Source organism: Pinus tabuliformis, chromosome J (assembly GCF_031772625.1).
Source record: "Pinus tabuliformis cultivar Carrire ecotype Pingquan chromosome J, CPIR1, whole genome shotgun sequence".
NCBI lineage: Eukaryota > Viridiplantae > Streptophyta > Pinopsida > Pinales > Pinaceae > Pinus > Pinus tabuliformis.
Window position 1 is genome coordinate 247544646 of NC_142295.1, and position 17649 is coordinate 247562294.

The 17649-nt window shown below is 38.3% G+C and overlaps 1 protein-coding gene across 7 annotated transcripts in view; it reads left to right on the plus strand.

Moving 5' to 3' along the window:
* The window catches only part of LOC149226687 (valine--tRNA ligase, mitochondrial 1-like), a 174978-nt gene that overhangs the window by 11623 nt on the left and 145706 nt on the right, over positions 1 to 17649 (plus strand). For 5 of the 7 annotated variants that reach the window (XM_089377560.1, XM_089377559.1, XM_089377563.1 and 2 more), the window contains 7 exons: positions 2210 to 2285; positions 2891 to 2945; positions 3067 to 3168; positions 3258 to 3329; positions 5053 to 5115; positions 5314 to 5483; positions 5593 to 5665. In XM_089377560.1, the coding sequence (XP_089233686.1) occupies positions 2284 to 2285; positions 2891 to 2945; positions 3067 to 3168; positions 3258 to 3329; positions 5053 to 5115; positions 5314 to 5483; positions 5593 to 5665 (537 nt within the window). In that variant the 5' untranslated portion in view covers positions 2210 to 2283. The remainder of the gene's footprint in view (positions 1 to 2209; positions 2286 to 2890; positions 2946 to 3066; positions 3169 to 3257; positions 3330 to 5052; positions 5116 to 5313; positions 5484 to 5592; positions 5666 to 17649) is intronic. The other 2 variants (XM_089377564.1, XM_089377565.1) reach the window with 2 other exon arrangements.

Genomic DNA, 17649 nt, shown 5'->3' on the forward strand with positions numbered 1-17649 from the left:
TGTGGGACGTAATGGCAGCGTGACCGAGGGTGATCAATCTATGATACCACCATTCTTGTGTGTCTCCATCTAGGTGCAAGGTGGCAAACTTAATCACATCTGTCTTCCTCATGGGGTTTAGCTGGAAATAGGTGTCCAACTTTTGCACCCATGCTCTAGCAGAACTCTTGGTTGACCCATCAAAGCTGGGAAGAGTTATCTTTCCCTCTGTCCTCTGTATGTCGTGGTTCCACTAGTCTCCCTTATACGATGCCCCAACTTCTGTTCTATGCTTCTCCTTTAAGTGGCAAAACTCTTTGAAAGACATGGTCATCTTGATTCTCGGATCCAACACATCATTCTCCTCAATCCCCTCTGAGAATGACTTCATTAGAGTTGTGAATGAGTCTGGCTCTCCTTAGGGTCCATCTAAAAATTGGGGCATAGTGGGACAGCTAGAAGGACCAGTTAAACGTGGGTATCTTGATGGTTTGTGCATGCATGTATTTGGCTCTCTTCACTAGTTGAGGATCCACCTTCCCCATCCTTTTTGTGTCTCCCTTGGTTCTACAAATGCACGCTAGCCAACTGTGCCAACATGTCCATCATAGGCTTCTGCTGCCTGGTCAACTTTGCCAATGTCAACTCCTTGCTTCCCTGTTCAGGCTCTCCCTCATTCTGCATGGGCTCTTTGTCCCAGGTATCACGCCCTCTTGCGTGTTGTAACCTCAGTGTCTGAAAAAGGGTAAGGGACCTAAACTCTACCTTGTCCTCTTCTACCTTGGTCCTTGCCTCTGTGAAATACAATACCATTGAACCAAGGTGGCATCACCAGTTCCTGCTCCCGTAGCGGGCCAAGAACATGCTCTGATATTACTGTAATATTCCTAAATGGAAAATTAACAGTAATACCAAAACAATGTACAAGGAACAACAAGATAAATAAAAATCACAACCACAAATCAATACACGTTAAACACCAACGAAGTATTCTAATCCATTTTATTAATAAACTGGGGATGGGTACATAGAGTGAGCTTAAATATAGACCCTGGACTTGCTATGCAAAACCCAGAAGAAATATCACTGACCTAGATGAGGAATGGCCTGGAACAAGAAATACGCACTGCCCAAAAATAATCTGTTGCTGACTGCTGGCTGGAACAGTGATTTTAGGGCTCCTTGGAATGCTCTGAAAATGTAACCTCGGACTCCTCTCCCAAAACCCGAAAAAACCCCCGGAAAGAGTTTGGCCCAACTCCAAGCAGTGTGAGAGCCCTCCAAATGGTGCACGCATTGCCAAATTCAGATGAAATTGTCCCTCCAAATTGGCTCAATATTGGCTCTGCAAAATGCCACCAAAAATCACTGCACCAAAGGGGAAAATGCTCCTATAGTTTCCATCTTCACCCAAATCCTGTAGCTGGCCCTAATTCTGCTAGCTTGAACTGCCTCTGTGCCCGGGTAGTGCACACAACTGGAAAATCTGCTGCAATTGACTCCCTGTGGAAGCCCCATAATGGGCTCCCCAAATTCCCAGCTAGGGAGACACTTGAAGTTCTTCGAAACTGGTGTTGATTTCGCCTGAAATCCTTGTGCTCAACAACACTCCAACCCTTCTGCTAAACAGCTCCAAGAGAGGTGGGATTGAAATGTAATGGTCAAAAGATGGCTGGAAATGCCTCCCTTTTCGCCTTATATACTCCTGGCACATGCGTGACCCCTTGGTGGTCCCCACTTTCCAATAATTCACACTCCTCTCTCTAAGGGGTGCGTCTTGCCTCCTTTTTTAAGCGCGGGCCACATTAACCCACATCTCCTAAGCTCCCAAAACGCCAAAATTGCAAAAATGTGCTACACTTAGCAGCTTTATGGAATAGGGGATATTACATATGGACATTTATAAAAATAAATTTGTCGAAACTTGATAACTAGTTGCCTCAGGGGACAGGATATATCATGGATATTTTCATGTTAAAAAAATTGGACTTTCGATATTAATATGGAACAGTCATCTGAACAGTTTATGGTGTATTGATTAGAGGCAGTGACAGTCAAGTAAAGTAAGTTTTACAGGTGTGTATCTACACTAATGGTAACTGAGCTGTCAGAAACAATGTTTAACTGGTAGAATTTGACGGTAAAAAATTTATTTTCAGTGACTGTTATATATGTGTGTGTGTTAATGTTCTGAAATTGTTTTTAAAGATATAAATATTTTTACGTACAGATCAACATGGAAAGTAGGTTTTTGGTAGATGCTGTTGACACTGCATAGCGAGGTTCAGAACTGTTTATTATGAGATGTAAGTTGTTTTTTAATTATTTTCCATTTTTATATTAATTAACCATTTAATATTTTTCATTTTCTATGAATAAGATTAATTTGGATAGCTAAATTTTAAGCACAGAGAATGATATAACTACCGGTAATGATCTGAAAATCATATCAATAAAAATTAAATTGATAATATAAAAAAATATAAATATCTCTTCAATTATCTTTATATTTTATAAATTTAATTTTTATATAAATAAATATAAATTTAATGTTTAAATAAAAAATAAAACCTATGTTATAAAGAAATTAACAGCCTAGATCCATCTTAATTCCGAATCTACCAAGCTTTGAGAGGGATAAAATCTCTTGAGATATAAACCTCTTGTAGAGTAAAAAGAGATTTGATCTCTCTCGGTGCTTGGTATATCTGGAGTTAATATGGATCTAGGCTGGTTTTACTCAACGGATGATTTTCCAACTTTAAGTTCAAATGAATATTTGAAATTTTTTCTAAATTAAACTTGTGGTTAAAGGAATATTTGAAAATTGCTTCATACTACAGTGTCAAAAAGGGAATTCGGCAATTTTTTCTATTTGACTGGGAAATTTGATCTATATTTCATTTGCAAGGTTTAATGGCCTTCGAAGGGCACAGCAGATTGCAAATTTGTTCACAAAACATCTAGTAAGTATGATACAAAATTATATAATGAAATCATTCTAAACAACAGATTTGTTTTAGAACGAGTAACAAACTCTATGACATGAGCAGAGGATAAATGAAAGTTTGTTTGGATAATAAATAGGAAATAGCAGCTACAGCGGAGGAAATACAACACAAATATCTGCAACAGAGGCTACTTTTTTCCAAGTTCTGCTCTTCCACGTCACTCTCCAATATGGCTGCAGTAAGTCACTTTTTTTCAGTTGCCATCACCTTTTTTTCTTATAATAAGTTGTTTCATCCTAAATGCTCCTACTTTGGATTGATTGGCAGCCAGAGGAAGCCCAGCAACTTAATGGAGCCAAGGAAGAAGATCATGAGAAGAAGAAGAAGAAAGAGGAAAAGGTACAAAATTGAAAATACCATCTTAATTATCTTAGAATAAGTGCATGCTTACAATATCAGCTATCTTGGATATTGTGATTGATGCAAATTCAATGTTACACGGGGTTACACTCCCCAGTATTGTGGATGCATGCATGGGATGGTGGGACACCTTACAAAATGTTTATAGGCATCCCCAACAAGTGAAACTCAGCCAAACACACAGCATATGTTTTGCAAGGAACGGGGTGTGATTTGTACTTGTTCTGGGGGGTGGGGGTGATTGTCTAGATTCTCTTCCCCTGAAAAGAAGGATGCCTAGGTGCTTCCCCTCCCGAAAAATGGAACTTAGGTGCCCAGATATCTTGTTTGAGAAATTCATAAAAGAAAACAAAATGAAAGTGTTTGTAACATTTACAAATTTGAGCCCACGGGGCTTTGGATTGACGGTGAATGGGTGCGCTGTTAAGGCACTCCTTGCGATAGGTCACCAGTTCAAATCCCCCGTGGGTACTTAGATTAGTCTTAACTAGAAAAAAAAAAACATTTACAAATTTGAAATTACAATGGTGATTGATTAACTCCAATTAGTGTTTAGATTGTATCATTTTGATATATGTTCCACATCTTCAAATTTTTATTTATGATTTTGGAGATGGGTTCCCTATGCCAGGTGCCCCAATGTCCTTCTTGTGTCCCGCTCCTCCTTAAAATTTAGGGGATATCTCCACATGTCCCAATTCATAAAAGAAAACAAAATGAAAGTGTTTGTAACATTTACAAATTTGAAATTACAATGGTGATTGATTAACTCCAATTAGTGTTTAGATTGTATCATTTTGATATATGTTCCACATCTTCAAATTTTTATTTATGGTTTTGGAGATGGGTTCCCTATGCCAGGTGCCCCAATGTCCTTCCTGTGCCCCGCTCCTCCTTAAAATTTAGGGGATATCTCCACATGTCCCACGGGTGTGCTTCCTTGCTCCTGCATCCCCATGTCCTGTAAACTTGGTGGAACATTGTATAAATTTTGAACTTGCCCATAAGAGGGGAATCTGACCTCTGCTCATTGGCAAAGGATGAGACCTTTATTAGAAGACGATAAGCAAATGGAGGCATCCTCTAATGGAGCTTGGGGTCTATGATGACTCCACAAGAATGGAAGTTGTATCTGCTCCATTATAAATTTATTTTGTTTTCACTTTTCCCCTTGTGTCTGTGTCCTTATGTGAACGTTTTGTGTAAAGATGAAAAGATTGTACTTTTCAATTTTTGATTATAAGAATGATCACTTTGTTTTTGACTATTTATATGCCTTGCTCCTCAGATTTGCTCATGTCAAGAAATCAAGTTTAGCATAATAGTAGGTTGGTCGTATTTATTGAATGCAGCGTGCAGGTCAATCCTTAAGGGTTCATTTTGTGTGCAAACCCATTATAGGTCTTGTTGCAGACAAGGTACCCTGTTTGGATAAGTTGATCGGGACTTCAATCAAATCTGGAACTTTTTCCCATGGTTATAAATTGAATGAATGTTGGATTGTGCACTGGAAAATTTAAATTTTCTAAAATGAGACTGAACTACTGTTCATTGTTCGTGGTGTTTTTTGCTTCTGTCGGCTCAATTGGTGCAAGATTTTGTTAACATGTGCGTTTGTCACAATCTTTGCAACATGTCATGGACCAAATATTGATTTGATACATAGTACTATGCTCATGTTTTTAGTTTCAACTTTATGCAGGCCAGGGAAAAGGAGCTAAAGAAACTCAAAGCAGCACAGAAAGCTGAAGCAGCAAAGTCACAGGTTGTGAGATTAATACTTTTATCATTTTTCTATCATGATGATGAACAGCAACGTGCCTTTGTTTTCCTGCAATTTAGGAACTGTACCATTTTTAAATTTTTGCTATTAAGAATTAAACTGTTTAGATGTCCCAGGGGCTTATTCTCATATACAAAGATGCCGGTTTCTCTTTTTCACACTGCTGAAGCTTGTATACAGGCTGAAAAGGGATCACAGCTGTCGAAGAAATCTGAACAAAAAGCAGCAAAGAAGGCTGCAGCAGATGAAAACCAAGAACAGTATCAAGATCCCCCAACTCCTCTTGGTGAGAAGAAAAGGCTTGCTCCAGAAATGGCCAAAGCATACAATCCAAGTGCTGTGGAAGCTGGGTAAGTGCAGATCAATTGTCCATTTGTGTTTGAGGCCTGTAGTTAGTGTTTATTGTCTACTGATGCAAATGCTATATTATGCTATTGTTGTAACTTTTTGTTCTTATAGATGGTACGAGTGGTGGGAAAAGTCAGGTTTCTTTGTAGCTGATGCTAACAGCAAAAAGCCTCCATTTGTAATTGTGAGTATTCTTTCAGTATCAGATTAAGAGATATACTATAATTAAGATGACAATTATAAAGTCAATAAAATGACAAATGTGGGTTACTGTGTTAGCCTTATGATTGTGTATTTGCCAATGACAATGGTCTGGGCATTCCTTAATTTTTGTAGTGTCATGCATGCGTATTCTCTCATATTGCATGTAAATTTGAGAAACATATTGTAAACACCGTACCATCACACTTGTTCCTTTTCATCACTGAAAAATCTATTCTTGTATTTATACAACCAAAGCATCTCGAAGGCGACATTTATTCCATTGACAATTTTTTAGCCTGATGCTTTTTTCTGAATCAACAACATATTCATATACAGGTATTGCCCCTACCTCCCAGAAGTCTCATTCCAAGCCAGAGTTCTATGAACATTTAGGTAATGAAGGGAATGAGAGTTTTTATATAGAGTATTACATGATAATGATGAAGCTAAAAACATGCTCAAGCTCTATATTTTTAAACCATTATTTAAATTTTTTTAATGGCAGCATCTCAGAATGTTGTTTTCATACTCTGGCAAAAAGAATGTAGGAAATATTTGGACCACACTCATGGTGTTAAATTCAACCCTTAAACTAGATTGCAATCTGTTAGTTTAAATGGGGGACTCACTTAAGAAAGTTGCCTTCTTTATTTAACTTGAGTAGCCTTTTCAGGACTGAAGCTCAGCAGAAGCATCACTGTTCTAGCACATCTTAATAAAGGGTGTGCATTTCTATCTGTGCTAAGGATGGTATATCCTAACAGATGCCAAGCAAGGGATTTCCTGTTCCAGCTACTAGTAACATTAACTTATGTATCTGTGGTTCTGAACCTCTGGCATTTGGATTGAGATTGTGAATGCTTATGCTATTACTTGTATGTGTTTGTATAGTTCTTCTATTCAAGATCTAGTGTCTAGGTTTATTGGCAACAATTGCAGAAATGTAGTGGAGGATCTTCTACTGAAACTGTGGCATGAAACATGCAGTCCAATTAAGAGTTCTATTAGGGGTTGCAAAACAACAAAGATTCAATCACGCTTATTTGTATCAGTTATAAATTTTAAAAAATCATAGAAACACAATAGTCATCTTTAAAACAAGTTAACAAAAATAAAGAAACATATTTATATCACTGTGGTACATATCAAGAATTACATATGATGATGTGCTATATTTGTGGGTTATTAATCTTGACAAACAAGAGGGAATACTCCATCATCTGGCCGGAAATTTTGGAAAAAACACGGGAAAGCCTGGAAAGCAAAAGCTGAAGCCAGTATTGTTGGCTGAATTTGAAAATTGACCCTAGAAGTATAGATCAGTGTTGCAAACATTGCTGGCTGGTGTTTCTTTTGTGATGTCCAAGCAGAAATGGTACATTGTTTTCAAATAATAGGGGCATTGTGATGTTAAGAAAAAGTTGCCAAGGCTGTGAAAAAATGCCTTGATAAGCCTGAAAATCTATTTTTGGGTCATTTTCTCTAAAGCGGGGATTGAAAACAAAGGAATCTATCATCGTCTACCATTACCCTTAGGAGGCCAAACAATTGTTTTCATCACCATCAAATAAATTTTTGTGGAGTAGGGATTGATTTCTACCAGCCATTTCATATTTCGAAGGGATTGACTCATTAAATTTATTATGACTCTCTTTCAGGTTAGAATATTAGTGCTTGAATCTCCAGTTGTGGGTGATGTAATTTGAGAGACCCACAGATGTGGATATTGTTTCCTTGGATAACATTGACACAATGTATGAGTGGAGGGTGGGGAGCCTTGTTATGAAGGAGGCATTTGAGTGGGTTACAGGAGGAACAGTAACAGGGGGTAGGGGTGAATGACATCGTTTATGTCTATGACAATCTATAGTTATGGATGATGTAAATTATGCAACTCACTTGTGTGGATATTGTTTCTTTAGATAACATTGGCACCATGTATGAGTGGAGGGTTGGGAGCCTTGTTACATGAGGTGGAGGAGCAGGGGGTAGGGGTGAATGACCCACAACCATTTGGTTGGAGGAGGATTGTTGGCATTATGATTCAGATTTGGCACTATGACACAGGTGTTGTCCTTGATGGCAACTCACACAGATGACAGATCACAGTTCAGGCTCTTAAAATGAAGAAATAGAGGTATACGCAGGTTCCCTATTGTCCAAGTCGCGTGTACATGCGGGTTAGTAGAACGAAAGGCGCGTACAACGTGCACACGCACTTTCATGCAAAGAAAGGCGTGTACAACATGCACACGCACTTTCATGCAAAGAAAGGCGCGTACATGTTGGAAAACTAGTTTTGGTCTGTGGTATTTGGTCCATGGTATTTTGATCCATGGTATTGGTCCAAAGTATCATGTTCGAAATATTGACCCCAGGTATTTGGTCCAAGGTATTGCTTCTAAGTGGTTTTGGACCATGGTATTGAGTAAGGCCTAAGACTATAAAAGGAGGAGAAGATCATTAGGCAAAAGCACTCAAGTATTGAATATCTAATGAAGAATAAGATCTAGAATACAGGTCATTGGGTTATGGTGCATCGCTGGATTTGAATCAAGGAGGAACCTAAGCGCTTGATAAAGGATAAGTTCTATTGATGGGTCAAGATCTTAAGGCTTGAAGAGAAGTATCTTTGTGTTGTTTTGATTTTTTATCTGAATGTTTGGCACATGTCGTAATCTGTAAATCTGATGATCTGGGTATAACTGATGTCTGAATAGTTGTAAAAGTTAAATCATCTTTTACAGATTTGTATGCAGGGTCATTATAGAAAAGGCGCGTATACATGCCGGCAGCATTTCAAAACGGCGTGTACGCAGGTTTGCCTTGATACAAGTGCGCATGCATGCAGGTTCGTCACATTGAAGTAGCGTACACCTCATAAAATATGTTTTAGCTACTTCTGATTGATGTTGCAGTGTTCTGGGTTCTGGTGACTGTCACTGTATTCTGGTTACAACATTCAGAGAAGTGATTGTTAGATTCAGTTTTGGTTGGTGCAAATGAGATTGATTGATGCAAATATATTTGATGTTTGATTGATGATGTTGATGGATCCAGTTTGAAAATTTATGAAACATGGTCCTTGGAAGAAAAGAGAAGGTTGTAGCTTTCTGTAGGTCAGGACTTACGTACTAGTAAACACATCAGCTAGTACAAAAGCTAAGGGGTTTGAAGCTCCCTTCCAGGAGAAGCTGGAGAACGAGAGAAAGTTGCAGCCTTCTGCAGGTAGAAGCCTGTGTACTGGTATAAGACTTCATTAGTACAGAAATATTGTAAAAAGAAGTTTCTTATTAAAAGAAGATAGAGACGAATTGCAGCAGGTGGTTTTCACCCACATTGGGTTTCCACCTTATATCTTGTGTTCTTGTGTGTGATTGTTGGCTCTATTTTTACTGCACCTGGTTACTATTTATATGGTTCTGATACACAGATTAAAGTTCAACATATGAGGAATTAACTAAATTATAAGTTTTCAGGGTATAGGTTAGTTGCTTTAAATATAGTTGCGTATATACGCAAGTTCCATTAACTGAAGTAGCATATATGAATCTGATTTTGAAATGAAATATTAGTGACTTGATAATACTGATTCACCCCCCCTCTCAGTATTATTTCCAACAATTGGTATCAGAGCAGGTCCTTCAGAAGAAGCTTGATTGCTTGAAGGAAGATCTATCATTATGAGTAACTACGAAAGAGAGGCATCCATTAGACCATCGATCTTTGATGGGAGCAACTTCGTCTATTGGAAGGTAAGAACCACAACCTATCTTCAATCTCTTTGAACAGATGTCTGGGAAATCGTAGAAGGAGGATATACATTTCCATCAGCAATTCCTACAGATACGGCAGGTAAAAAGCAATATGAAACCAATGCCAAGGTTGTCAATACATTATTGGGGAGTCTATCACAATCAGAATTTGTCAAAGTTATGCAACTCAAGATCGTCAAAGAAATATGGGACAAGATCATTCTAAGCTATGAAGGGGATGACCAGGTAAAACGTGCAAAACTGCAATTTCTCAGAATTCAATATGAAACGCTCAAAATGCATAATGATGAAAGTATAGCTAATTACTTCTTACGTATAGATGAGAGTGTTAATCGCATGAAGAAATTGGGTGAAGAGATAAAAGAAGTTACTTTAGTTGAAAAAGTTTTAAGATCTTTGTCTACTAAGTTTGAATCAAAAGTTTTTGCTATAGAAGAAAAGCAGGATCTTTAGAGTATCACTATGACACAGTTGCATGGAATCTTAACTGCTTTTGAAATGAGAAAAGGAGGTCCATCAGACATGAGAGTGAAGATGAGAGAAAAGGAGGTCCATAGTTAATTACTTCTTACGTATAGATGAGAGTGTTAATCGCATGAAGAACTTGGGTGAAGAGATAAAAGAAGTTACTTTAGTTGAAAAAGTTTTAAGATCTTTGTCTACTAAGTTTGAATCAAAAGTTTTTGCTATAGAAGAAAAGCAGGATCTTCAGAGTATCACTATGACACAGCTGCATGGAATCTTAACTGCTTTTGAAATGAGAAAAGGAGGTCCATCAGACATGAGAGAAGTCGCCTTTAAAGCTTCAGGAAGAGAAGAGCTCAATGAACCAGGACATATTTCAGAAGGAGAGGAAGAAGCAAACTTTGTTAAGAACCTTCAATGGGGTTTTGGAAGATTCAAAGGTAAACTACCTTTCAAATGCTTTGCTTGTGGAAGAGTCGGTCATTATGCTGCCAAATGTTCTCACAAAGATAAGCTTGATAAAGGTAAGGAATCAACAAAATGGAATAAAAAAACAAAGTGTAAGTAAGAAGAGCTACTATATGCATGAAGATAGCGATGGTTTATCAAATAGTGATGAAGATGAAAATAATAATGATTATAGACTTCTGATGGCTTTTGAAGATGATGATTTTTTGGATGCTTTAAATGAAGATGGTCTTTATGAAGAAATATCTAAACATAAAATTTGTTTAGAAGAAAAGAATATGATTATAGATACTCTAACATTCCAACTCGTTGAAAGGGAAAAACATAATGAAAAATTAGAGTGTGAAATTGTGGGTCTAAGAAAGGATATTGAGAAAACAAAAGCTCTCAATCTTAGATTCGCTAAAGGATCAGAGACCCTAAATGAAATTATCAAAGTGCAGCGTTCTCCTCTGATAAAGATAGGTCTGGGATATATTGAAGAAGCACAGAAACCGTCCACCTCCACTAAAAGCTATCTTGATGCAGTAAAGAGCAGTGAACAGTTTGACAATCGTCAACAAAGGCATAAAGCAGATCACCAAGTAAATCGAGGTCAATCTACTTCAAGGATGAACAGAAGCCACAACCAACCATAGGTAAATCATGCTCAGTTTGCTTCAAGAATGAATGTCAATGGAAACTACAATCACTTGGTCAATAGGTTCGATAATCGCAGGAATTTCTTTAATGGCCAATGTTTTTCATGTCATAACTTTGGACACAAAGCTGCTCAATGTGTTGCTTACAAGACCATCATGACTAGGGAAGCACGAAATCAAAAGAATGTGATTGGGATCATGAAAAGGACCTACAATAACTTTTCTCCTCTTGAAAATGAAATAGAATGCTCTATCTGAAATAGAATGCTAGGGGGGTTGAAGCTCCTTTCCAGGAGAAGCTGGAGAATGAGAGAAGGTTGTAGCCTTCTACAGGTAGAAGCTTGTGTACTGGTATAAGACCGCACCAGTACAGAAATATTGTAAAAAGAAGTTTCTTATTAAAAGAAGATAGAGACGAATTGCAGCAGGTGGTTTTCACCCACATTGGGTTTCCACCTTATATCTTGTGTTCTTGTGTGTGATTGTCTGCTATGTTTTTACTGCACCTGGTTACTATTTATATGGTTCTGATACACAGATTAAAGTTCAACATATGAGGAATTAACTAAATTATAAGTTTTCAGGGTATACGCTAGTTGCTTTAAATACAATTGCGTATATATGCAAGCTCCATTAACTGAAGTAGCGTATATGAATCTGATTGTGAAATGAAATATTAGTGACTTGATAATACTGATTCACCCCCCCTCTCAGTATTATTTCCAACAGAGATTGTGAGTGAGGAGGCTGATGTGCCACTCTCAGCACCACCTTCTACATAAAGTGAGACACTTACCAATAGTCATCTGTTTATGGCCACAAGACCTGCTAGAAGATGAGCCATTACTATAAATTGTAAAAAGGGCAGAGGGAATGAATTATGAGGCACTTGGTTGTTACATGAGAAGGAGCAAGAGCATGGGGTAAGGGAGGAAGATCTACAACCTTTGAAGGATATGAGGAAATTGAGAGTGAGGAGGCTAATTTGCCATCCTTAGCACCACTTTTTGCATGGAGTGAGACATCCAGCAGTGGTCATCTATCTGTGACCACAAGACCTCCTACTAGAGGATGAACCATACTATTACTTGTTAAAAAGCCAAAGGGAATTGATAGCTAGCTGTTAGATTAGTCATTGTAGATGACTCATGATGATACGATACATTTATTATATATTTGATGTAAATTTGTGTTCAATTGAGTTCTGATTGGACGGCTCTCAGAATTTAGTATTGACTGTGAATATTTGATGTATCATTTGGTGTCTCATACATCTCTTGATACATGAGTGTTCTTTCATATTTATGTGGCATTGCAATAATTTGACGTTAGTTTATATTTTAAAAAAATTGAAAAAAATTGAAAAAATGAATTTATTTTGTATTTCTTAAATGCTTGTCATGGTTTGTGAAAAATTTTGATAATGTTTCTGATGTGGCGAGGTCAAGACCCTTGACAAATTTTTGATGATATGGGTGTTTACAATACTGGTATAGAGTGCCTTGTGACTGCTGGATATTTGGCATTAATCTTTGATTTAGCATGAGAATTCACCACATATTCACAAAAGATTTAGTGAAATGACAAATGAACAATTGTTTACCATCTTGTCGTAGCGTAACCAAGAAGCTTTTTTTACTGGTTATTTGTCATCAGCTATCAGTCACATGGTATGCGTTCATGTTCAAATTTGACAATAATGAATTTGTCAAATTGGGTGTAGCTCGAGTGGCTGAGAGGAAAGTTGTTATCCTCTCAACCCAGGTTCCATCCCTACTCTGTGACATGCTTGCGCATACCACTATAAAGTAGATAACATAAATAATATTTTAAAACCTACGTATATAAAATATTAAAAATATTGCATGTAAGATATCTTGAGTGAAAATTCATTTCACGGAGGGAAATGAAATAAGATGTGGACCTTTGCCTTTTGTAATTTGATCACTGACGAAGATGGAATGCATTTCGATCTTGAGTGTTTATTCATTCAATCAACCAAAGATAGGGGCCTGGATGCATTTCAGCATAGGTTACAGAGAATGGAAACACCAAAAATTACAGACAATGCAGACAACTGGGAATATGAATGTAGAGAACAGTATTTTTCAACTTGCTGAATGCAGACAACATAAATTACAGGGATACATTTAGGTAATAAATTTACTTATTAGAGTTTAGTCCTTTTAATATTTGATGAATATGAGATGCATTTATTGAGCAGATTAAAATTCAGAGAATTTTGAATTTCTTCCCAGAACTCTGTTGAACCATGTGATTACGTTCTCAGCATGATCTTGTTACTGACTTAGACACTCTTCCATAAGATATAGTGCAATAGATGTCCCAACTCTAGAAACTAGGAATCTTTATGGTAAAAGCTATGCAAGTGAACTCTCTTCTGCAATTTTCCTATCCTTTACTTATAATTTGGTAGTTATTTTGAAATATTTGATAGTGGTTGCTGGAAAGCAAGAGTCATATATATATATATATGCAAGCAATAGTTCCCAATGATAGGGAGGCAACTCCAAACATGGCATTCTAAGAAAATAATGCCAAGGAAGTACTTGCTGATATCCTTGATTTGTAACTAGATCTGTAAGATGCACATTGATGAAGTAGAAATGTGTTTGAATAAATTTGAAAGTCCCATATCATGTCAATGTGGTCAAGTGTGCAAAATGTTTCGGTAATAAATAATGTGCTGGGAGAAATGTGGACAGTAGTGGTGGTTTTCTCCCACATTGGGTTTCCACCTAAAATCCTGGTGTTCATATGTGTTTGATGTGCTTTATGGTCTACATGTCTTATTCTTGATGCTGGTCATGGTTTATTGAATATGCTTACACATTAACTTGCTAATAAAGTAATGGTTCACGTTAATTGTAAATGAAAGCATCAATTAAGTAAAGTTTAATTGGGAACAAAACACTGATTCCCCCCAGTGTTTCTAACAAGATCTAATGCGTCTCCTCACCATCAGGTACAATAATTCATTAGTGCATCTAAGTGAACCAAGCTTGTTAGTCGAGGGCACAAATGAGACTTCACATTGGGCCCCCCTTTCAAATTTAGGGCTTTTAGCATGTAATAGTGTTACCTCCCTAGTTAGGACTGGTTAATAAACAACCCTATTAAGTGTTCCCAACCCCTAAAGGGAAAGGCATGCCCAAGGTTGTAATGATGAGGGATGTCCACATATTTGGGTGTATAGATGTAGGAGGGAGCAATTGTGGTACATGAGTTACCTCGACCTTTGTTTTCCCACCCTTCATTTTCCTTTTGCCTTTTCTTGATTTTTCTTTATTATACTGCTTGGGGGTCTAGGGGATGAGAGCATGCTGTGCATGATATAAGTAGTGAGTACCCTGTTAAGGTAGGGCAGTTCATTGCCCACCAGGGGTTGGGACATGCATGGGTTCCTTAATGATGTTTGGGGTGCTCATAGGGTAGGGGGCATAGGAACCAGAGTGATGGCGATAATGATAAGCGCTAGAGCTTATGTTTGGCTTTTTCCCATGTACTAATATATTGTCCCGACCATCTTTTGCATTTTGTGGTATTATTTTCTTTTGTATGTGGCCATGATATGCTTTAATCTATTTTTAAATGCATCAACCTTTGGGGCAACATTCCAGTCCCACCCCAGACATGTGGACAATGGGAGGGGGAGTAGTAGAGCCTTGTGGACCCAGTGGTCATGTGGACCCAGAGGGGGAAGATGACGAAATAGGGAATGCAATGTGTGGACAAGAGAGAAAAATGTGAAACAGGACCTCACCACCAAAATCAGGGCTTCCCAGGTAGTGCCCATCCTGAAGCTATAAGTCAATAGGGGAGATCCCGTGGGACTAGGGTTGAGGATTAACCCCCCATTTAAGGTGAGGGAGCAAGACTACAGTCAAAACCGTTCATCCTTCCAACTCATCCAATAATCCATACCCAATGGTGCCCAAGGAAAAACAAGCATAAGCACCCGATTGCACAATGAAAGACATACCTTTAGGATTGGATGGACCACCTTCAAATATACGCTTTGAATAGATGGGCGAGGGGACATATGACTAGCTTAGGGAACAAAGATCAACTGACACAACATCAGCTACATTAGTGGCCGTTAGGGTCTGCTGGTTGAAGACAAATCTAGGAGAAAAATTCTCCTATGGAGTCACCCACTGGTGGTGGGCAACATCTGGCTCTAACTGGGACATGAGCTCTTTGTAGAGTGCACGAACCATGTACTCGAACGAGGAGGTCATGAGAACACTAGCAATCCTCTGGGACCATAGACCTGTATCCTGCACATCACAAATAATTGTTGGAAGCATCTGTCCTGGGCATACTTTTATCGCCCACATTTTCACCAAATAATAAATCACACAAAAAATAAAATCTATTGTAAAGTGCATGTTTAATCTAAATGCCTCTATTCTAGCATGAGAACATGATATGATGATGTTAGCCATGCAAAAATCAATATGTAGTGCATCCTACTCTAACATGCGTTTTACATTATGCAAATATAAGTGTAATCATAGATCCAATGCAACCAACATATCATCAAATCAATATAATATTTCCTACCCCTATGATTTATTATGAGGGGAGGTCACAAGGGTGGGCGGTGGGAAAATAAAGTGACCATATATAAAAGATCATGGATGAGCAAGGAAAGAGGGATGCAACTTGCACCATTGGATTCTTTCTTCCAACCAAAAGATGGAGATATCAACAATTAAGCTCATGAACCTTCGATGAATGGCCACCTCAAGCATATCATCCTCCTCTTGGACCTTTTTAGTTATGTCATGCTTCATGGTTTCTGCAAGGTCATGACGGGAAGGAAAAGGAGGCAGTTGGCACGAAGGATCACGACCAATGAGTTTTTTTTCCTCATGATCATATTCTGGAGGGGGAAAGGGTTCATCATCATTAGTGATTGTGTAAAATGGTGTGAGGAAAGGGTCCACAGATGACTCGAATATATCCCCAAGATCATATGGAAGGTAGGGACAACCAAGGCCCCTATTGATGTCATCATCAATATCATAGATAGGGTCATGGTCAGAATAACAATCAGTCACCTCCCACTGTTCTTTTTCAATGCATAAGTAATCTTTAATACTGTCTTGTAGGGGAGTGTAATTACCCTCTCTTTCGAGGTTATCGACAGTTGTATCATCAGAAGAAATATCTTGGAAAAGGGAAGACTAACCTTAACCTCATCTTCTTTATCAGTATCATAGATAGGTTCCTTATCAAAAGGATGGCCATCAATCTCCATGTGGCCATGATATGCTTTAATCTATTTTTAAATGCATCAACCTTTGGGGCAACATTCCAGTCCCACCCCAGACATGTGGACAATGGGAGGGGGAGTAGTAGAGCCTTGTGGACCCAGTGGTCATGTGGACCTAGAGGGGGAAGATGACGAAATAGGGAATGCAATGTGTGGACAAGAGAGAAAAATGTGAAACAGGACCGCACCACCAAAATCAGGGCTTCCCAAGTAGTGCCCATCCTGAAGCTATAAGTCAATAGGGGAGATCCCGTGGGACTAGGGTTGAGGATTAACCCCCCATTTAAGGTGAGGGAGCAAGACTACAGTCAAAACCGTTCATCCTTCCAACTCATCCAATAATCCATACCCAATGGTGCCCAAGGAAAAACAAGCATAAGCACCCGATTGCACAATGAAAGACATACCTTTAGGATTGGATGGACCACCTTCAAATATACGCTTTGAATAGATGGGCGAGGGGACATATGACTAGCTTAGGGAACAAAGATCAACTGACACAACATCAGCTACATTAGTGGCCGTTAGGGTCTGCTGGTTGAAGACAAATCTAGGAGAAAAATTCTCCTATGGAGTCACCCACTAGTGGTGGGCAACATCTGGCTCTAACTGGGACATGAGCTCTTTGTAGAGTGCACGAACCATGTACTCGAACGAGGAGGTCATGAGAACACTAGCAATCCTCTGGGACCATAGACCTGTATCCTGCACATCACAAATAATTGTTGGAAGCATCTGTCCTGGGCATACTTTTATCGCCCATATTTTCACCAAATAATAAATCACACAAAAAATAAAATCTATTGTAAAGTGCATGTTTAATCTAAATGCCTCTATTCTAGCATGAGAACATGATATGATGATGTTAGCTATGCAAAAATCAATATGTAGTGCATCCTACTCTAACATGCGTTTTACATTATACAAATATAAGTGTAATCATAGATCCAATGCAACCAACATATCATCAAATCAATATAATATTTCCTACCCCTATGATTTATTATGAGGGGAGGTCACAAGGGTGGGAGGTGGGAAAATAAAGTGACCATATATAAAAGATCATGGATGAGCAAGGAAAAGAGGGATGCAACTTGCACCATTGGATTCTTTCTTCCAACCAAAAGATGGAGAAATCAACAATTAATCTCATGAACCTTCGATGAATGGCCACCTCAAGCATATCATCCTCCTCTTGGACCTTTTTAGTTATGTCATGCTTCATGGTTTCTGCAAGGTCATGACGGGAAGGAAAAGGAGGCAGTTGGCACGAAGGATCACGACCAATGAGGTTTTTTTCCTCATGATCATA